Source organism: Lissotriton helveticus, chromosome 5_1, assembly GCF_964261635.1.
Source record: "Lissotriton helveticus chromosome 5_1, aLisHel1.1, whole genome shotgun sequence".
Taxonomy (NCBI): domain Eukaryota; kingdom Metazoa; phylum Chordata; class Amphibia; order Caudata; family Salamandridae; genus Lissotriton; species Lissotriton helveticus.
In genome coordinates, this window is record NC_136065.1 from 9,819,753 (window position 1) to 9,842,781 (window position 23,029).

At 49.2% G+C, this 23,029-nt stretch overlaps 2 protein-coding genes across 5 annotated transcripts in view; both read right to left on the reverse strand.

Annotated features, from left to right (window-relative positions):
- The window catches only part of LOC144754057 (saoe class I histocompatibility antigen, A alpha chain-like), a 1,371,606-nt gene that overhangs the window by 642,665 nt on the left and 705,912 nt on the right, over positions 1–23,029 (reverse strand). The gene's annotated exons all lie outside the window — the stretch shown is intronic.
- Positions 1–23,029, reverse strand: part of LOC144754058 (class I histocompatibility antigen, Gogo-OKO alpha chain-like) — a 538,990-nt gene that overhangs the window by 445,083 nt on the left and 70,878 nt on the right. For all 4 annotated transcript variants that reach the window (XM_078641576.1, XM_078641573.1, XM_078641574.1 and 1 more), the window contains one exon: positions 1,687–1,956. In XM_078641576.1, the coding sequence (XP_078497702.1) occupies positions 1,687–1,956 (270 nt within the window). The remainder of the gene's footprint in view (positions 1–1,686; positions 1,957–23,029) is intronic.

Genomic DNA, 23,029 nt, shown 5'->3' on the forward strand with positions numbered 1-23,029 from the left:
TGAGGAGAGGGAGGGGCTGAGGAGAGAGAGGGGCTGAGGAGAGAGAGGGGCTGAGGAGAGAGAGGGGCTGAGGAGAGAGGGGGCTGAGGAGAGAGAGGGGCTGAGGAGAGTGAGGGGCTGGGGAGAGTGAGGGGCTGAGGAGAGTGAGGGGCTGAGGAGAGTGAGGGACTGAGGAGAGGTCTGACACCTGCAGGCTGAGGCTGAGGGGAGACACAGGCACCTCCCCCTCCCCGTCCGCCCGGAGTTCACAGCCGGACATGTATTGAATAATGTGGAGACCTGAGGGGGGAGCGAGGGCTGAGGAGAGAGAGGGGCTGAGGAGAGTGAGGGGCTGAGGAGAGAGAGGGGCTGAGGAGAGAGAGGGGCTGAGGAGAGAGAGGGGCTGAGGAGAGAGAGGGGCTGAGGAGAGAGGGGGCTGAGGAGAGAGAGGGGCTGAGGAGAGTGAGGGGCTGAGGAGAGAGAGGGGCTGAGGAGAGAGAGGGGCTGAGGAGAGTGAGGGGCTGAGGAGAGAGAGGGGCTGAGGAGAGAGAGGGGCTGAGGAGAGAGAGGGGCTGAGGAGAGAGGGGGCTGAGGAGAGAGAGGGGCTGAGGAGAGAGAGGGGCTGAGGAGAGAGAGGGGGCTGAGGAGAGAGAGGGGCTGAGGAGAGTGAGGGGCTGAGGAGAGAGAGGGGCTGAGGAGAGGGAGGGGCTGAGGAGAGGTCTGACACCTGCAGGCTGAGGGGAGACACAGGCACCTCCCCCTCCCCGTCCGCCCGGAGTTCACAGCCGGACATGTATTGAATAATGTGGAGACCTGAGGGGGGAGCGAGGGCTGAGGGAGGGGTAGAGAGCATGAGGGGCAATCACAGCACCCCTTCTCCCCCAGGCCCCCTCGATGGGGCCGCCACTGCAGTGAGGAGACACCAGAAGCCCCCATGGGGCGTCACCCGGAGCCCACGCCCGGAATCCTAGGGGACACCTGTGGGAACTGAGGGGGGAGAAAGAGGAGGTACATGGAGGAGAGGAGCAGAGAAATGGTGTCTGGGGGGGGGGGGGCAGCAAAGATCGATCCAGGAGACCAGAGGTGAAATGGGAGCCTGGGGGAAGGGGACAGAATTAGGGTCCGAGGGGGGGGGGGGGGGGCAAGAAAATCCTTCCCACCCCCACTCCACCATACCGATCACCAGAGCTCAGCCAAATACCACCCCCAGCATGTGGAGCCCGGGGGGGGGGGGGGGGGGGGGGAGGGGTCAGGGGGTCAGGAACTTTCAAGCCCAAAGCCACCCGTAATGAGGGAGAGGACTGTGGGGGCACTGGGGGGGGGGGCGTGGGAGGGGACAAAGATCTGAGTCTGGGCAGCACAGAGTGTGTCTGAGGGAGAGTGAGGCCCATGGTTTGGGGGGGCTTGTTACCCCCCCAGCCGCAGGCACAAACACCCCTCACAGCCTCTGTCACTCGCACCCCAAAGCACTGACCTGTCACACCTCACTCGTCCTGGGTCTCCACCCCTGCCCCCCCCCAGTTAAGTTCGACCCACAGCCATACTGGAGCCCCCCCTCCCGGCCGTTCCTCCAAACCCCCTCAACACCCAGACGCCCCTCACCCCCTGTCTGCATGAGGCCCCTCCCCCGGTGTCACGCACTTCCGGTCGCCCCGCTTCCCTGGACACACTCCCCCCACCATGCCTCACCCCACCCCCGTCACTCACCCCGGGTCTGGTTGACTCGCTCCATCACGGTCCTCACATTGGCCTTGTACCCCTGCTCGTTCCCTCGGGCGATCTCCGTGTTCCTCTCCCAGTACCGGGGGTCCTCGGCGGTGATCCGCTCCATCCAGGGGGCCCGGGGCCCCGCCCTGAGGCTCTCACTGGTGTAACTGGAGATGGGGACGTCATCCACGTACCCCACTGAGGAGAACTGGGGGACCCCGGGGAGGGGCCCCGAGAGGGAGGACTCGAAGTACCGGAGGGAGTGCGAGCCTGGGGGGGGAGAGAGAGGGAGGGGGGTCAGAGGAGAGAGCGCACCCCCCACATGAAATACATTCCCTTCGCCCCCCCCCACACAACAGTGACCCACCACATGCACTACAAGGACACCCCCCAGTCCCCCGTCCCCAACAGTGTATGTCACTCTTACAAATAAACTGCATGCCCAGGGAGGGGCCGAGGGGGAGACGAAGTAACAGAGGGAGGGAGAGTCTGTGGGGGGAGAGAGGGTCAGAGGGTCAGAGGAGAGCGCCCCCCCCACATGAAATACATTCCCTTCGCCCCCCCCCACACAACACTGACCCGTCCCCAACAGTGTATGTCACTCTTACAAATAAACTGCATGCCCAGGGAGGGGCCGAGGGGGAGACGAAGTAACAGAGGGAGGGAGAGTCTGTGGGGGGAGAGAGGGTCAGAGGGTCAGAGGAGAGCGCCCCCCCCACATGAAATACATTCCCTTCGCCCCCCCCCACACAACACTGACCCGTCCCCAACAGTGTATGTCACTCTTACAAATAAACTGCATGCCCAGGGAGGGGCCGAGGGGGAGACGAAGTAACAGAGGGAGGGAGAGTCTGTGGGGGGAGAGAGGGTCAGAGGGTCAGAGGAGAGCGCCCCCCCCACATGAAATACATTCCCTTCGCCCCCCCCTCCCCACAGTGCATGTGACTCTTACAAACAAATGGGGCGACCCCAGGGAGGGGCCGAAGGGGGAGGGGAGCAACAGAGCGCCAGGAAAGTTCCTCCGGGAGGGGGCGGGGGTGTCAGCGGCACAGCAAAAATACATAACCCGTGCCCCCCACTGAGTAAGACATCCCCCCTCTCTGTCACTCACGTTCCTGATCTGAGAAATAGCGAGTCTCTTGCAGGAAAGGGGGGGGGGTGTTGGCAGGGGGGGGAATCACCTCTCACGGAGCTGCATTGATGGTGCCCCCTCTGCCCCCAACAGCTACCACGCCCCCAGCGGCCACCCCTCCCTTTCATCGTCTTAAACAACGTGTGGGGGGGTTAATTCTGGAGGATTCGACAGTCTGAGATGGTGGCCACACTGCGGGCCTATATTTACATATACATAACCACGCCCATTCCAAGATAGACCACGCCCCTTCATTGCTGATGGTGGGGGCCATGCATGTATCTAACACCCTCACATCTCTTCGAGCAGGGGAAGGGTAAGAAACCCCAAGAAACCCTCCTATGTAAACCACTCTGTTATCGACCCTGCAAGGATTAAAGGGTGTGTGTGCCCTGCAATGCCTTTAACCCAATGACTGCATGTGAAACAGCTGAATACACAGACCTGACGGAGATCGATAAATAATACTTGGGGCCCCATAACTAGGGAACAAGGTGTGACGGGGATAGAGTGTGGAGTCACGAGGGGCGGAGATATAAAAACCAGACTTTGACTACTTATGCATTTATTTTTTATTATACAAGAACAAATGTGACAGTAAATATGTCTGGGTTAGGTGCCTGACACAAAGTTTTAAAATATCACCTGGGGTTCAGGCACCTGCTGCAGAGATCTGTGTGCAAAGTATCTTTTAGGGGATAATAATACTGGCAAGAAACCTTGGAGGTGAAAGCACTTGCTGCAAAGATCTGTGGGCGCCCAGAAACATTTGGATAATTGTACTGGCAAGATAACTCTGCCGGTTAATGATACTGGCAAGATAACTCTGCTGGTTAATGCACTTGCTGCAGAGATGTGCGTGTGCCCAGTCAATTTTAGGAGATATTAGTAATGGTAAGATAACTCAGGTCGTTAATGCATTTGCTGCAGAGATGTGCATGCCCACCTAGCAACTTTTAGGCGATAATACTGGAAAGATAACTCTGGAGGTTAATGCACATGCTGCAAAGATCTGTGCGCACTGCAACTTTTAAGAGGTAATAAATATTGGCAAGATAACTCTGGCAGTTAATGCTCTTGTTGCAGAGATGTGTACGTGTATATGTTGGGCACAATAGTACTGGCAAGATAACTCTAGTGGGTACTTTTAAGGGTTAATACTCGCAAGATAAGTCTGAAGGTTAATGTACTTGCTGCAGAGATGAGTGTGCCTAGCAACTTTTAGAGAATAATATTACTGGTAAGATAACTCCGGCGGTTAATGCACTTCTTGCAGAGATCTGTGTTTTGCCCAGTCACAGTTTTAACTCGCAGTAGCACAGAGGGTTACTGTGCCTGCTGCAAAGCACATTGCGTAACGTGCAGATCACAGACTTGCATTTGTAGGTCCAGCAACCACTACCATCTGCAGTGTGTGCTCTCATCCAGCAGAAGTAGGGGACCCCGGGGAGGAGACCAGAGAAGGAGGAAAAGTACCAGGGGGAGTGTGAGCGTGGAGAGTGGACTCTTCTTCCCCACATGTAATAACTTCCTTCTGCACCCCAAACAACACTGACCTCCCCCCCCCCCCCCCGCCCACCCCTTGTCACTCTCCTGGCTAGGGGCCCAAGAGGGAGGAGAACTACCGGAGGGAGAAAAGCTTTGGAGGGGGGTTACAAAGGGTCTTAGAACTGACCTCACTTATGTGTTGGAGGGGGGGAACACAAATATATTCCCCATGTTGGACTTTGGCCCTTAGGGCAGGTTCACCCCTAGACTTTTTGCTTGAAATGGTGACCTGGAGATGGTGATTTTTGGATTCTGCGCACTTTCACTGTGTCCCAGTGGAAAGTGCGTGCGCACTCTGAGTGCATGTGCTGAGCTAGGCCTGCCCGCCCATAGGAATGCATGGGGAATGTATGTGTCCCTGGTAGTTCCTGATGCGTGGGGTGTACAGGCTTGAGTCTGGTATGTGTGAACTCGTGTGAGTGAATGCTGCGCAACGGTGTATGCAGCATGTATGTGTCTAGTAGCGAAGCGCCATTTCTAGACATGGCTGTACGTGTGCTGTGAGGGTGCTGGCGTGTGATTGGCTGGAGCTGGCTGGCATGCCAGGCTCCAGGAAGTCTGGATGGGTCTGCCCGGTGGTGAGTGGGAGATTAGCATGAGTGATGTGTGGGAGGAGTGTACCTGTGTCCTGGATGGGCTGGGTTTTCCCCACACAATGCTGGCTCCGCCCCCCTGTGGTGTGTCTAATGACCCAAGCCCTGCCAGTGAATAGAGAGGGTGGTTGAGGTAAACAGAGTACTCAAGAACCAGCTGCGACTGGTTCCGCCCCCACTCTGCACCCTTGAACAAAGGAATGCACTGTATAAAAATGGGGCTGTGTCCCCACAGAGGTTGTTCTCTTCCAGGATCCTGAGGGGGGCTGCTGCTGCTGTCGCTGGGCCAGAGGACCGCCACTTGGACTGTCTCCCTGCCTGGAGACCCAGTGAGCTGGCTCTGGGCCCAGCCTTGCCCCCCCCCCCCTGCCTTGCTGAAGGACCTTTGCTGGACTTTGTTGTCCTATAGCGCCTGGGGGTGCTGAATTGGATTGATAGCGCTGGGAGCGCTTTCCTTTTCCCTCCTAGCGCTAAGAGCGCTTTATTTTGCATTTAGAGCTGAGGGAGCGCTTTGTTGGGCACCTAGCGCAGGAAGCGCTGTATTTGTACGCCCCTAGCGCTTGGAAGCGCTTTATGGTGGGCTAGCGCTTGGGAGCGCGTTATCTTCACAGCTGGTGCCCACCCGGCATTGCCCCCGAGATTGCCGCTGTTGCCCGTGCATTGTTACCCTCGAGGGAGCCCACTCCTCGGGGAATTCATTCCCCGCCTGCGGTGCCTGAGCCGGGCCGCCGCGCTGCCCGCGACGACCCGGAAGGAGCTCCCAGGCCGGCCAATCGCTGCGCGGCCCTGGGAGAGGGTGCCGGAAGTCCCGCCCCCGCAACCCGGAAGTCAGGCAGGCCGGGGGCAGGAGAAAGGCAGGAGGAAGCTGACTGCCGGGGCTCCCATGTGCAGGGAGGACCCCGGGCTAAATCAGTAGAGGGGCAGCCATCGGCGAGGCCCCGGAGGAAGGGAGCCCCTCCCGCGGCACCGGAGGAGCAGCCGGAGCACCAGGGACGATCCCCGCCAGAACCCGGTGAGTGCAGGCGCTTGCAAAGAGGAGAGGGGGGCGTCGGGACACATTGCCGGTGTCCGCCCTGCCCCCTCTCATTAGCGTGACCTCCGAGAGCATTTGGTCATGTTCAGCCCACGAAGGGCTCAGGGGGCAAAAGTGGTAACGAGCCCTGAGAGGCTCGTGAGGGCATTTTGTCTCTTGCCCTGAGAGGCTCTTGGTTGCAGCAGTTGTTTTCAGAGCCCGAGGGGCTCGTGTGGGCACTACTTGAGTCTTAAGTCCAGGAGGGACTCCCACACGCCCGCATTGGTGCCTCCTGCCCAGAGTGGCTCGAGGCACCCCCAGTGTTTCTAGGTCCCCCGTGAGGGACCCCAACAGCCCAGTGAGGCTGCATCTTTTGTTTTGCGAGCCAGAGAGGCTCAGGGGCCATTTGTTTCGCGAGCCCAGAGAGGCTCAGGAGACAGTCAGTTGGGCAGAGCCTAGAGAGGCTCCCACGTTGGCCCCATCCTCATCTCCAGCTGCCCAGCACTTCGTGGGCAGCTGCCACGTTTAGGCCCTGACATTGGGACACATGGACAGTCACAGGTGGTGACTTGTGAGATTGGCGCAATTGATATTGTTTTTACACCTCTGAATGAATGTTATGCATTGCATCATGTGTTATGTGCTTCCACCCACACAGGTATTGTGATGTGTAGGTGGTTGTTTTCTCCCTAGTACAGGTGGTGCTAGTGAGGTCCTGGTTACCAGTGATTACTGGTTGTGTGCTATTTTGTGCTATATTCTATGTACTAAGTGCTATTTCTGAAAGTGCTACTTCTGATTCCTGACAGTGGTCCAGGTGGCCCTGTCTTGTACATATCCCCTGTAAATTCTGCCCGTGCCCCTGGCACATTGTAAAGTGTGTGTTTTATCTAATGTGTTTTGGTGTAATACAAAGGCTATTTTTATATAACCTTGTGTGGAGTTTCCTTTGTGGTGGGCCTTTGGTTGTTGTTGCTGGGGTGCGTGCACAAATACTTAGCCTACATCGCCTCCAAGTTTAGCCTTGCTGCTCGCGCCACGTTACCTAGAGGGTGAGTAGGGGTTATCTTGGCGTGTAACTCCCTTGCCCTGACTTGGGGGTGGTGGTCTCTGGCTGACTTTGGCGAAAGCCCTGGTCGGCCGGGGATCCCATTTCCAACACCCCACAATATTCCCCTCGGTCATCAGGCATGTCCCTGACCGAAGAGAGCCGTGGGGGGGAGGGGGTTATACTTCACAAGGAGAGAGGTAGAAATGAGTGCAAGTCCGGGGGGTGGACCAAAGACCTCGTATTATAATCGCCCCCCACGTGTGTAATACTCCCACTCCCACAACAACACAGCCCCCTCTCACTGCAGCGTTCACTCCACCCATTTCCAGTCCCTAAGCTCCTTACTTGGGGGGTGGAACAAGCGCAAGGAGAATGATGGGGGGGTGGTGAGGATTACAGTTCCAGGTGGTGATGATACTGTAGGATCTCTATTTACATAACCACGCCCCTCTAACACGGATGGTGGGAGCCCTAGAATTATCCCCATACATGGCCACACCCCTCAGCTCTGTACATTCCCCCCTAAATCTGTTAGAACAGAAGAGTAAGTACCACACCCCAGGTACACAGAGAACCCTCTAGGTAAATCACTCTCTTATCAACCCCGCAAGGATTAAAGGCCGAGTGTGCCCTGCTGTCCCTTTAACCCAATGCCTACAGGTGAAACAGATGAACATACAGAGTTGGCATCGGAAAATAATACTCCGGGAACCAACACCTGGAAGTCAAATTGAGATAGGGGAATGGGGGTGAAGTCAAGGGGCTGAGTCAAGAAAAACAGAGTCTGGCACCTGTACGAACGCCTCTACATCTGTGCAAGCAGGAGAAGGGTAAGAAACCACAAGCAGAGAGAGTCCCCAACTTAAACCACTCTCTTATCGACTCTGCAAGGATTAATGGCCGAGTATGACCTGCTGTGCCTTTAATCCAATGCCTGTAGGTGAAACAGCTGTATGTAAGAGCTGGAATCAGAAAATATTACTCCAGGAATCCCTACGGGTGGTGTCAAGGTGTAGCAGGGGAAATGGGGTGGAGTCAAGCGGGGCGGAGTCATGAAAAGCAGAGTCTGACAGTCAACTTGTACATCTATTTTTTTTTAAACTCAGCCACAAGGACACTGATCACAAAAGGGCAGCGTTTTAAAGATCTCCTTGGGTTAAGGCACCTGCTGCAGAAATGTTTCCTTCTCCCCTCCCACCCCCCCAACTAACCAATCCTTATCTACAGCACATGTTACTCTCAGAGAACTGGGTGAGGTGTGCCAAGAGTTAGAAGAATAACCAAACACCCTCCTTTCAAGTTTCCCAGGTCCAAGCGTGATGTGCTGCTCCGGGCCAGGTGTTTTATTTGAATTCTGGGGCTTGTAACTTATTTTTTACAAGATATAACAGGACCATAAGTCCCAGAATTCAAAGGAAAAAACCTGGAATGCAGCAGCTCATCATACATGAACCTGGGAAACTTGGCAGGTTTGTGCATGGAGGGGGCAGAGGGGCAGAGACTGGACCTCATAGTGGAGAGGCAACCCCCCTCACGTGTTACCCCACAGATGGGGGCAGCACAAATACCACACCCCTGCCAAGGACGACACTGCCCCCCCACTCTTCTCTCTACTGTGTGCACTTACCGCCACCGTGATGAACTCTCTCCGTTCCTACCAAACTCTGCCCCCCAGCGGATGCCCTCCCCCTCTCTTCCATGTCTTGGTCAAAACAACTTGAGGGGCACCCAGAGGAGTCCAGACAAAGGAGGTGTGGAAGTACCAGAAGATGAGGAGGGAGAGGAAGGGGCAGAAGAGGAGATGTGGCGTTAGGACCAGAGCTGCCAATTTTGGAACTGTGTGTAGTGTCTGCATGATTTAGAACTGAATCTTTCTGGCTCCCAAGGACTCCGTATCAGTGGGAAATAATTAACCCTGGGTGAAGTACTAAGCTACGCTCGTGTAGTTTGCGTAGTTTGCACTACTTCGCACTACGCGAATTGCACGTAGCACAGTGAAAACGCGTAGCGTAGCGGTCATTTTTTGATTGCTCACAGTCCTCAACGTCAATTTGGCGACCGCGAGCGAGCAAAATGACATCTCGGCGTAAGTTTTTCCTCGTTCGCGATCATCAACATCAAGTTGCCAATCGCGAGCGTGGAAAATAAACCTCCCGGCGAGATTCACAACGCGGGGAGGTCAGGTTTCTCATTGTGAGTGGCTGCGAATGCTCGCGACCACTTGCGATGAGAAACTACCAGTACGCGTTGAGAAAGCTGCCGGTCGAGTAGAAATCTACTCGAGCGGCCGAAAACGACCGCTTGCACTGTTTAAGATGCGGTTTGCACTGATTGCACATTGTGGACAAGCATCCGTCACTGTGCAATCAGTGCGAACAGCATTTTGCACAGTGCACTACACACTTCGCGCAGCTACGCGTTGTGCTACTACGCGAACTACGCCAGGGTTAGAAATAATCGCTAGAATAGAATATAATGAAAGCCTGGTTTAGAACGATGGAGTTCACAGGTACATATAGAGGAATAAAGACGTATGATTTACATCTCCATGTGTGGCCTCGTTATACAGCGGGTACCCAGGCTGGGGAACACCTACAACTGGTGACGAGATTGGGGATAAGAAACCCGAAGAAGAAAGTGCTCTCCTGGAGAGTCTGCCATGGTCCAAGCAAACTACTCGTGTCTGTTACCTGTGCTGTTTCGATGGTTAGCGTATGTGGAGTCACAGCACAATTCCAGCTGGTGTGAAGCGTGTGAATTGAAAGACAGCTTCACAGAAAAGTCTACGCATCGGCGGTGAAGAAACTACAAACAAGATCCTACAAAAAAAGGTACCGCACTGCCATGCAAAATAAAATTATACAATAAACTGACTGTTGATGCTGATGGCAGAGATCAACCAGGTGTAAGACAATACACACTGAAGTATAAAAAAGAATAAAGTAAGGGAATTACCAAGCCTGCTAAGAGAGTTTTTGCATCACAACCGATACTGGCCTCAAAAACAGTGCATGGGTTGTGCGAAAGGAGCGGTTCATATTTACAGGGGCCCACCAGAAACTTGGCAGAAGACCGTTCTGCAGATGGATTCCACAAAGGACGACTCTGAGGCTGGCCCATCACAGGGCCAGGACCGGGGCATGAATGGAACTGATCCTGATATCCAGGCAGAGAGGCGGGGCAAAGCGCTACACTCAATGACAGTAAGTTCCACACTGTTTACAATGCTACCGCCTTCTTCAAACCACCACCACCGTTCAACACTGCCAAAAAGAAAAATACTGGTGCTAGATGGACTGCATGGATAAAAACATTTGAAGATTTCATAGATGCACTAGAAGAGACTGAAGACAGGAAGATTATCAAATATCTCAAAAATCTTGCTGTGATGGTCTGAAAGAAGTCATAGAGAAAATGGCACGAACTGACGAACAAGTCACATACTGTCAGATTGGAAATGCGTTGAATCTCAAGTTTAATCCAGAACCAAATGTTGACCATGAATGATAAGTTTTCAGGCAAGAACATTTAATTAATTTAACAATGGATGCTTGTCCGATTCATTCCGATGATGAATGCTGAGAGAAACTTAGCCTGGAGTGAGTGTTGATGGCTGCCAGAGCTGAGAAACGTGCTGAGAAACAAGGTACCAACATAGGGGCCGGAGGTGCCCAGAGCGAGTCAGTCATGAGTGTGAAAAGTAATTTGAAACAATAAACTGCAGGAGACAAAGTGATGGCGACACGCAAAAAGAAGTTGTGCTTCACGAATGAAAGTGTCCTGAAATTGGTCAAATATGCAAAGGCTGTGGTCGAGAGAACCATTTTGCGACGATGTGCAGAGTGAAGGAAAAAGTAAGTGGGTCACAGCACGAAGACAAAATGGCCACCAGAACGTTCTAGAAGCAACATTCGATGCACGCCCACAAGGCCAACGGCGATATCAGTTGAGGCAAATAAGTACTAAACAAAGCTGATCGTCATCTAAGTGATCGTCAAACAGTTCTTCGAACTCAAGAATAAGTAAAAGGGAAGAAAGTGATTGTGCCATATCAATTCTTACCTCAGAGAAATGTCACATCCCGGCCTGTTTCTTTATCATGAAAACTCTGAGGAAAATCCTTCCCTTTGTTACCTTTGATTTGCAGAAATCAGTGGTGATTGCATTGGTATTGTCCAGGCTGGACTATTGCAATGCCCGCTATAAGGGCATTCAAAAACGTTCTCTAAATAAACTCCAACACTGAGGGTGGTGAGACGGGTGAGGGGCACAAAGAAAATGAATTCACTTACCTTCGTAGCGCGACGTCCTCCTCCCTCAGGTGTCTTCTAGGAAGATCTCAATGCAGGAAACTGCACTACCCAATCCCGGCATGAAAGCAGCGCCAGGATTGGCTAGAGCACTCTCTCTCATTGCTCCTAAGAGCACTGGAGGCCTGCACTTGTCTAAGACAGATGGGTTAGAGAATTTTAAAATTAGCATGTCTGGATGAAGACATGGAAAGGTAGCTATCATTGCATACCCACATCCACTGCCAACATGTTTCTTTGCCTGTGAATTTCCGGCAAATTCGTCAGGGCCTGACTCTTTGTCGCAGCACCTCTAGTGGACACTTAGTTTCAAAGTCAAAGTCAAAAAGTACTTTATTCGGTTAAAAAAAATAACCATAAAAGCAACAGAAAGTCACATTTCATTTACAGTTCTGAATGGTACAGCAATTGAAAGGAAGATATTAATATAATACATAGTATTTACACTGTTACAGTTCGTTTAAACAAATTGATTTCCTATAATTAAAAACCTGTTTAAAATACTCAGATAACGAGGCAACAGTAAAAACATTGTCCATTTTTTGCAATTCTAAAAACGCTGGGCGACATCTGTACAAATTCATCTCCTTTAAAATAGGGACGATCAGTTTTCTACGGGGCAATGTGTAAAATTTACAGAAAAATAAAACATGAATGTTAGATTGTACGGATTTTTCATCACAGGGGCATACGGGCAATTCCTTGGACCACGAGTTCATTTCAGGGAAGGTAAATAATCTAAAAACAATATTAGCTCTAAAACGTGTTAGAAAGAATCTTTCATAATTGGGAATATGTAAACTTAGGTATGGCTGTAGTTTGTCACTTATTAAAATTAGCTGGTGAGAAGTGACAGAGTTTTTCTTAGTTTCTTCGAGCTGTCTTTTGTCTCTAAGGCAGTCCATACAGAGTTTTTTCAGTGCTTTTCTGGGGATGTGTACCATAGAAGACGGATCATCATAGTATTGCGAACGGTCTATTTCATTCAGGAACGTTTTAATATAGTTTAGCCATTGGACTCCGTTTACTCTCCCCAGTTTTAAGACATCCTGTAATATGGCACGATTTAGTACACATTAATTCACAGTCCAGACTCTGTGCCATAGGAGAATGGGTTGTACTCTAATTGTGTCTGTAATATTGTGGTAAATAAATAAATAATACCCTATTTTTGACTAGACATATATCATAACAGATAGCTCAATAAATAAGAGTCAAGATTCGAGGTAGTAGGAGTTTTGCAGGTTTATTACAGCATAAGGACAGGAACAGGACAACCTGCATAGGAATAGGATGACAGGGCCCAGCAGCTGCTGGGGCTGGATCTGGGGTGAGCGCGCTCTGGCTTTTAATAACAATACATGAGCATATATACATAACGCAAACACATAGCATTACATTGCAGTAGGCGTAGCAGTGGGTGGAGCAGAAGGCGTGACGCGTAGCAGTCGCGAAAGATAAGGGCGAAAGTAGGTGTAACTGGGCGTATACATAGACATGTGGTGCAGACGTAACAGGATATGTCATGAATGGGGCGGAAACCATGGAGGGGGCTACCTGAGGAGCCGGGACCTCTAACCTGATGGTGCGCGCAAATTAGCAATGACGTATCACTAGGAGAAGCTGGGGGCTATGAACTCTGTGCTAGGAGCAGAGACTGAAGTCTGGAGAGTCAGGGCGACATGTACCCAAGCAGTATCTAGTATCTGATTTTTAGGGAACATGTTGATATAAACTAGAAGTTAGGAGGGGAAAGGCTAACTTGATTCTAAGACTGGACCATGCATTATTCTACATGTAGTGCGTGATGAAGAATATTAAATGACCATTAAATGCAGTATTTCTCTAACGTGGAGACGTGAAGGCTAGACAATGACGGAAACTATTGATGCAGTTCAGTAGCTTAGGAATGCATAGAAGGAGGGCTGAACTGATAACTGGAATCATAACATATTCTTGGCAGACTCAGAGACTGAGCCAGGCTGGGCCGGGCACTGCGAGGCAGGAAGTAAGTGAAGGGTCGAGGATACAGGTGGGGGCTGTATCGCTCCTCAGCGAGGCTTCAGGAGACAGGAGCTGAATCTGGTGTCCAGGCCCTTTTGAGGCCTAGAAACGGGGACTTTATAATGGAATAACGTGCACACTGAGAAACGTGGCAACGTGGCTTTACATAGGCCTGATATTCGTAGTATTCACGAGGACTGGAAACTGGCATACTAGAGGTGGACACAACTGTAATTGCGTCTTTAATCAAACGTGGGGAATAACATATGCATATTTATCATGCACACATAACATATGATGGATGACACGTAGGGACACAGAACATGGCAAAATTTACTTTTCCACATTCCCTCCTTGTCACTACGTTTCCATCAGGAAACATCAATATTCATGATACCATCTATCATTTCATACAGTATCATTTGCTCGTCTCGAATTATCCTGGAACGGGGTTTAGAACGGGGCTTGGGACTAGGAATACAAGAGGTAGCACAAATGCCGCAAATCGCAGGGCCACATTGTATACAGAGGCAGCAGCTGAATATGATCGCTACTGCAATACCTAGAAAGGACAAGACTTTCCATCCCCAGGCGGAAATTATATTCCAGAACCAACCAGACCATGTCCAGGTGCCTGGATCTTGGTGTAACAGATGGGCAATTTTATGGAGTCTGGTTATAGCTGAATAAACAGACGGCGCGTTATTTGGAATGAAAATGCAGCAACTGGATCCGATGACTCTACAGGCTCCGCCCCTATCGGCCAGTATGACGTCAAGGACGAGACGATTCTGGAGCACAACAATTCTCATAAAGGATTGCTCTTCGGTTAAATTACTTAGAGCGGAGGCAGTCTCATCTACTACAGCTTCAAGGGTTCTTGTTAACTTACGGATTAGCTTACTATTTACAACTGTACCTAAATAAGGGAAAACACCTTTATTGATATCTATGTATTGCTCTACAGCAGTTTCAGTATAATCGACAATCGGGAGGTTTCTCTTGTGTCTAGTATGTACTAGGTAGGAATTCCTATGGTAGTCAGGTGGGGCTAGGAAAACTGGTGGCAGTAGGAAGGCAATGTAACAGGTTCCCTCCCAATCGAGGGGCAGACGAACATATGCAGTTTGACCACAAACAAAATAAGAATGACGTGAAGCTATGAAAATAGATTTCCCACTGTCACTATACTTGACAATAGTAGTACAATCACTATGTCCTACATGTACAGAACCATAATTACGGACACATAATACACCTTTGACTGGTAATACTGAAATAGCAGGTGAGTCTGGAGTAGTATCAGACTGAACATTCAGGACCATAAAATTCGACGAATAGTTACCTAAATTGTACACTTCATTTTCTAGATCTAAACCTGTTCTGTTGGGGAGACCTTGCTTGTCTGGGAAACATGTACGGTTAAGAAAAGACATATCTGTTGAGGATGACGTTAACGTGGACCATGCTCCACACGAACCATTATGTGAGAATGGATAAGGAAAAAGTGGTAGAACTCCCTTCGGTGTCTGGAAAGGGGGGAGTCGACCACACACCCAACAATTAGTGGCATTGCTGGTCTGGTGTGAGTAATGTAACATACGGATAAATGAGTTATTACGCATAGCGAGGCGGTAGGAAAATTCATGAGGAGGCAGATCACTAAACGTGTGCTCTGCTGTAACATTGGAAGACTTATTTACATGTGAAACTGGGAAACATAGGTAAAATGCATAACTGGTGCAGGAAATCATAATGCTGAGAAATAATATGAAACATAGAAAAACGATACATCGGATTGAGTTTTGACTAACTCTCTCACTATGGGGGTCTATTTTATACATGTCAGAAACAGTCTAACCGTTTCACCTAGGGGAGGACTTAGACAATCAAACTGGCTGACTTATTTTACTAGACCGTAGTTTCTGTTTATACTCCTGCTGCGGAGTTTTCTCTAACAGGGGAGGGGTTGTAACAATGTCATTTGCGGGACAGTCCTTAGGAACAATGTTTTGACAATTCTTTAAATCCTGGGAAATGTTCTTGGAGACCGGTTTCAATCCATAGAATTTCTTAACGTGCGAAAGGTGCACCCAGCCTCGGCGTCCTTCCAACTTCACGGCTGTACGGGTGGTGAGGAGGACCTGACGGGGCTCTTTCCAACGAGGCTCCAGCGGACTTGATCTGTCAAAGTTGCGAACAAGGACCATGGATCCTGGAACGATTTCATGCGGTGCCACCTCGGTATTGTCGGGAAATGCAGCGGCAACCTGTGAACGACATGAGTTGAGGGCAGACATCAAGGAAGCTAGGTAATCTGTCAGCATATTACTTGAAACATCGGTAATACTTCGGGGTCTAGGAGTACCCCACATATTAGGGGGGCGGCCGAATACGACCTCATACGGGGACAGACCTGATCTGGAATGTGCGACCATGCGCATATAAAACAAAGCAACTGGCAGAGCTACTAGCCAGTCCACACCTTTTTCTTTACATATTTTAGCAATTCGGATTTTCAGAGTCTGGTTGTGTCTCTCAACAAGACCGGCTGCTTCAGGATGGCGTACACAATGGAACTTCCACTGGTACCCTAACAGAAGGGAAACGTGCTTCATTAATTCTGAGGAGAATGGCTGGCCGTTGTCAGAATATACGACTCTAGGGAGTCCATAACGAGGGAAGAACTCACGAACCAACTGCTTGGCAGTGGTCGCGGCTGTGTAATCTGGAACTGGATATGCTTCTGTCCACCTGGACAAAGCGCATACAACTACAAGGACATACTTGAAACCTCGACATCGCTCCATCTGAATGTAATCCATCTGGAGGACTTCAAAAGGGTGGTCAGGGGGCTGGAAACCCCCTTGTTCCACCGGGACACTTTTACCTGGATTAAACTGACAACATATCATACAGGTACGGACTTTCTGCTTGGCTGCAGCTCGTAAGTGCTTGTTGAACCAAATGTTCTGGATACTATCTAACATAGCTTTTTCTCCTAAATGTGCTGGACTATGTGCGGTATTAATAATGACTTGAACCATAGAGTCGGGGAGAAACCATGTGGCTCTACCCTTCGTTAACCATCCTTGATCTGTCTGGACCCCTCCTTGTTCGGACCATTTCTTGATTTCATCGGGAGTAGCATGTAACTGGATATCTATGACATCTTGAGTAGGGTCCTTAACTGTCATGCATGTAGTCGGATCTGGAGTATGTGTCATGTTAACTGGAATGTCTGGAGTCTGTGCTGTAAGCTTGGCTGTGCGATCTGCTAGATCATTACCCTGGGAAATAATGTCAGTGACCTTCGTGTGTGCCTTGCATTTCATGATAGCAATGGATGTCGGTAAGTGTATGGCATCTAACAGAGCTTGAATAAGGAGACCATGCTGAATCTTGGTTCCATGAGAAGTCATGAAACCTCTCTCCTGCCAGAGCACTCCAAAGTCGTGTACGACTCCAAATGCGTAGCGTGAATCTGTGTAAACATTAACTTTCAGGTTCTTGGCGTGTATACAGGCTTGTGTCAGAGCAACTAGCTCTGCTGCTTGAGCGGACAGAGTGTCAATACGGTGTGTCTCAATAACTTCGGTGTCAGTAGTCACTGCATACGCGGCTACTAGTTCTCCTGTACTTGTTCTCATACATGAACCATCCACATAAAGTGTCAGGTCGGGGTCTGGTAACGGAATATCTGTCAGATCTTGCCTTGGTTTTGTCGTAATGTTAACTACTTCCACACAGTCATGTATGGCAGAATTTGAATTAACTGATGGTAACAGTGTAGCAGGGTTCAGGACGTTGCAGCGTCTGATATCTATGTGTGGCTGGAACAGTGTCAATTCATAACCTGTTAAACGTGCAATTGTCAAGTGCTGAGTTTGTGTTCGGTTTAAAAGAACTTCCACGGAGTGTGGAACTTGTACTGTCAGGGAGTGTCCTAAAACTATGGAATCACTTTGCCTAATAGCTAGTGCTGTGGCTGCAACTGACTTGAGGCACGCAGGCAACGCCTGGGCGACTGGATCTAATGTGCTCGAAAAATAAGCACACGGCTTGTATTGTCCTGCTTGATCTTGTGTGAGAACAGATAATGCTGTACCTTCACGTTCAGTAACGAAAAGTGTAAAAGGCTTACTGTAGTTCGGTGTGGCTAGAACTGGAGCTTGGCATAAAGCTTTCTTTAACTCGTTGAAACTAAGTGTATGTTCAGATGTCCAAGGGAGGACAGTCGGTGCGGCTGCCTCCTGTGTCGTTAACTGTATCAGTGGCTTGGCTAGAAATGCATACTGAGGAATCCATTGTCTACAATAAGAAGTGAGGCCGATAAAAGCACGTACCTCCTTCTGTGTCTTGGGTTGAGGAAGACTCGCTATTAACTGGATGCGGTCTGGTGTCAACTGCCTACCCCTCTTGGACAGTAAGTGTCCTAAGTATACCACTTGCTGGACACAGAATTGAAGCTTCGAAGGGGACACCTTGTGCCCCATCTCGGCTAGGAAATACAGAACAGTTAGTGACGCTCGCTCGCAATCACGTTCAGAATGGGCTGTGATCAGTAGATCATCGACATACTGAAGCAGGGCAGTGTCAGTTGGCATGTGAACATTATCAAGTTGTCTCTTAAGTGCTTGACTGTAAATACTAGGACTTTCTGTGAAACCTTGAGGAGCGCGTGTGAACATATAGCTCCTTCCATTTAAACAGAATCCGAAAAGAAACTGGCTGTCTGGATGAATTGGAACACTAAAAAATGCGTTCTTGAGGTCGATTACAGTAAAGAACATGGCTTCGGAATCAATGGCTGTCAATAGGGAAGAGATATCTGGGACAACTGGGTACTGAGGAATAATACATTTATTAAGTTCTCGTAGGTCGATCACTAATCGATATACTGGGGGTGCATTTGGATCAGTACGTTTCATGACTGGAATGATCGGAGAATTGCATATGTTGGAGTCAGTTTCTACAACTACTCCTTGAGCCATGAGCTCGTCAATAATTTTGGATAAGGCTGCTACAGCCTCCGGTGGCAATCTATACTGTCTGATTCGTGGTAACACTACACCTGGCTTGAGAGTCACACGATGGGGTGTGATTTGCATGTAACCTACATCAGTTGGACCTTGCGCCCATAAATGCTGCGGAACATTAGACAGTCTTGAATCAAAATCTCGTAATACATAGTGACCCTTAAAGTCACGTAGGAACAATCGTATTCCCTCTGGGGAACAACATATAACTGCACCTAACTCTTTCAGTGTTTTAATGCCTAATAGGTTTTCTGGACATGACTTAGTAAGTAACAGATCAGTAGTGCGGGACAATGGACCTACTTCTAGAGTAACTGGCTTTGAGATCTCATTTACGATAGGCTTTCCTGAAAATCCAAGGGAAACATTTCTTGAGCCTGAGAGCGGAGCCCCTGGAACTTCGGCATGACTAATTGTGGTCCTACTTGCCCCTGTATCAATCAAAAACTTTCTGTCTTTCCCTAATACTTGACTGTGAACATAGGGACCTTCTTGATCTACAGGTATCTCGATGAGAGGCAAGCCTACCTCCCTCTCTAGGCTGTTTCATGAATACTGCTGGTACTCTGGATACTCAGACTGTGCATACTGGTACATCTGCGATGTAACATGCTGTGTTGCAGCAATAGGCTGCGGTGCTGTAACTGTCTGTTGTGCATTCTGTGGCTGAGGAATCTGTGAAACTTGCTCTTGTCTAGGCGGACGTGGTCTTTCTTTAGTCTTACCAGTAGCTATGTTGTGTTTCAGGACTGCACACTCGTTTATAAAATGACCTGGCTGTTTACAATAATTGCAGTTCCCTTTAACGGGAGCTGCAGGATGACTGGCTTGATTCGGACCCCTCTTCTGACTGTCTTGAGGAACAGATTGTGCAACTAGTACTTTCATTTTCGTGTCTTTCATACGTTTTCTCTCGTGTTCTTGCTCTTCCCTGATTCTATTCTGGTGGTACTGGAGCATCTGGAGCATTTGGGACGGAGTATTAGCTTGCCAGGTACTTTCGACTTTCAAAACTCGATTCTTAATTTGTGGGCTTGAATTCTCGACTAATTTAGTAACAAAAAGATGAGGGTATGACTCGCTACTTGTCTTGAGACCACTATTGATGCTAAAGCATTTTTCAAACCTAGAATAAAAATCACTAATGTCTTCTTCTTGCTTCTGTTTACAGGCTGAGATTGCATCCCAGTCTTCTTTTCTAGTTGTCAATAATCTGGGTAAAACTTGTATTAATAATTCTGGTAATTCTTTACATTTCTCTCCTAGACCGGTACCCGGTACACGTGACTTATCTTCAGCTTCTAGAACTGCCCAATCGATCTTTTTCTCTCCCACCTCCCATTCTTTTTCCTTTAGCTTTTCATACACCCCTGCGGGCAACAGGACCTTTAACATTTTAATGATATCTGGGTAAGTGTATTCTCCCATACGGAGCATGTCTTTTAATTCTCTATGGAACCCTGCTGGGTCTTTGTCATGACAGGGAATTAACTTCTTCATTTCGAGGAGTTCCATCTTTGTAATCGGGGTGTAAACAAACACTCGTTGCATTTCACCGTCCTCTGTCTTAACTGGATGCACTTCTCGTAACGGGTTCTGTCTTTCTATGTAAAAGGGTTTACTTTCTGGGGGTGAGACATGAACAAAATGCGGGTTCAGGAACGTTCTATATTTGTGACGCTGTTCTAGAATGACACTAATTAAATCGGTACCTAGACCTCTCCATCTATACTGGAGTAACTCGTTCAGGATATCGTGTAACGGACCTGGATCAGAGTGCTGACCCTCATACAGAGTAATGAGGTGCTGGATCATATACATACCCACCAGTCGCTGCTCGGCTGGGGGCAATTTCAGAAACATTTGTGCCACTATTTCGTCTGGAAAAGTGGTAGAATCAGTAATCCATCGGACTGCTGATCGGGCTAGTTCTTGTTCATGCATGGTACTTAATTCACTGTAACCGATTCGTGATTTTAGAATGTGATCGGTAGCTTGGAACACTTGTTCTAGGGAACCTTGTTCTGGTGCTGAATGATGGAAAATTGACTTGTGTTCTAGGCGTAAATGGCGATCTGGAAATCTAGATTTTCCTACATACGCTATTCTGGCGGAATTCTCGTCCTCTACCTCTTCAGTATCAGAGTTACTTTCTTTCTCGCTTACTTGTGCTGCTTTACGCTGTTCGTGTATCTTTATTATTTCTCTACGGATTTTCTTGTACATACTCTCCATGGCACCAATGGTATTGTGCTTACCCTCGGCTATATTATCACTCCACTTTGTCAGGTTTTTCATTTCGGCCTGATCTTTAGACGGGTAATCTTGTTCTCTTATTAGACAGTTAATTAAAAACTTTAATATCATACGCTGGATCTCAGCTTTCCTTTGAGACATGGCATCACTAATACTTTCTGGATCATCCCCTGTACGGATGAAACGATATATTCTGTCTAGATCTTCTTTCATATTGGGTAGGGTGACTAGATACTCGGTCACCCTCCTTACGCGTACTGAATATAAAACCATATTATTCTCGCCTGGGACTGGGTCATAGGCACATTCGCTAAGGGCTTGCCTGATTTCTGCAACAGACTTATTACTCTTGGGAGTACGCTGTGATGCTTGAGCATGTAATTCGAGTGCTGATAAACGCTTGCGTGGCGGCGGGGTTTGAGGAGGACCTCCTCCTGCGGCCCCTAGACTAGAATCGTCGACTGATATTCTTCGTGGCGGAGCGGGAAATTGATATGCTGGCTGGACCGGGGGTACCGTAGCAGGTACTGCATGGGGTGCCCCGGTGTCTGGAGGAGCAGGATGTGCCTGATTTACAGGGACTGGCGGAGCGCGAACAGGATTTGCATATTCAGGGACTGTGTCGTCCAGATAGGACGAAATAAAAATATCAGCTGCGGTCGGTTTGTGACGTAGCTTGGTCGGAACTAATGGTGGCGGAAAATTACTGGATGTCTCCGGGGTCGCTTTTGGCAAGCCCTCGGCAAGAAGAGGATACATACCCTTAATAAGGGCATTCCTCTGTCTGTCTCTCTGTTCAGTTTTTACTTGTTCACCTATCTCGATTAATTCTTTTTCTTGGGCTCGCTCTAAGGATTCTCTACTTAATTCTGACTTTCTGATTTCTTTTTCAGTTCTTTTATGAGCTTCTTTGCGCCATAACTCGATGGCATCTTTCTGTGACTGTCTGGCTTTCTTTTTCCATAATGCTTCTTCTACTCGCATGATGCACTCGGCATCCCATGTACCCGATACGGGCCATCTATACTTTTCTTCTAACTGTTTGGTATACTCTACCCATAAATCTAGATATAATATGGCGCTAATGCCATGTTTCTGATACATAAAGTGACCTGGACTGTCCCTAGGTGGGACGGGAACTGCTGCTTCCAGCAGACCCTTTCTGGTTTTTAACTGACGTAATTTCGAAAAGAGCGGCATGACTGAACTATAATCTAGACACAATACAATACACAATAAACACGATACTTATTCCCCATTCATACCACGACATTAAAATACATGAAGGACATTTAAAATAACAGTTCGAACAGAATACTACCTGGAAATACTGAGAACAGAACACATAAATTTTTCTCGAGAACAGAAACTTACTAGAACAGAAACTAGATGCACTGCTGAAACAGTACGAAACTTACCGGTCTCATAAAGAGACACGTCAGGACCCGCATCCACCGAAGTGGACACTTCGTTTGTGGGACTGTGTACCACCAACCCACAGACCAGAGTCAATTAAATTGACCCTGTCTAGATACCACCCCAGTAACGGTACTCACCGGGCAGCAAGAACGGAAGGCCTCAGACTGGACTGGACTGCTACGACGACGGACGACGAACTTCGGACTTCGGACTTCAGTTACGGGTGGACCTCCGGATACCTCGGACCTTGGACTCTTGGCTTGGGCTCTGGTCGGGACTCGCCGCGTTCCTCCACCGTCTCGTCTGGATGCTGGACCGCCTCCTCCGTCTCCTCCGTGGGCCTGAGGGATACTTGAGCAGAAATATCTGCCACTGCGCAGAAGAGTTCCGTCACGACTGCAGAGGGTCAGGGGGTCGGCGTGGCTTCACCGACGCGTGGGGAAAGGGCAAGTCCCTATTCGGGCGCCATTATGTGGTAAATAAATAAATAATACCCTATTTTTGACTAGACATATATCATAACAGATAGCTCAATAAATAAGAGTCAAGATTCGAGGTAGTAGGAGTTTTGCAGGTTTATTACAGCATAAGGACAGGAACAGGACAACCTGCATAGGAATAGGATGACAGGGCCCAGCAGCTGCTGGGGCTGGATCTGGGGTGAGCGCGCTCTGGCTTTTAATAACAATACATGAGCATATATACATAACGCAAACACATAGCATTACATTGCAGTAGGCGTAGCAGTGGGTGGAGCAGAAGGCGTGACGCGTAGCAGTCGCGAAAGATAAGGGCGAAAGTAGGTGTAACTGGGCGTATACATAGACATGTGGTGCAGACGTAACAGGATATGTCATGAATGGGGCGGAAACCATGGAGGGGGCTACCTGAGGAGCCGGGACCTCTAACCTGATGGTGCGCGCAAATTAGCAATGACGTATCACTAGGAGAAGCTGGGGGCTATGAACTCTGTGCTAGG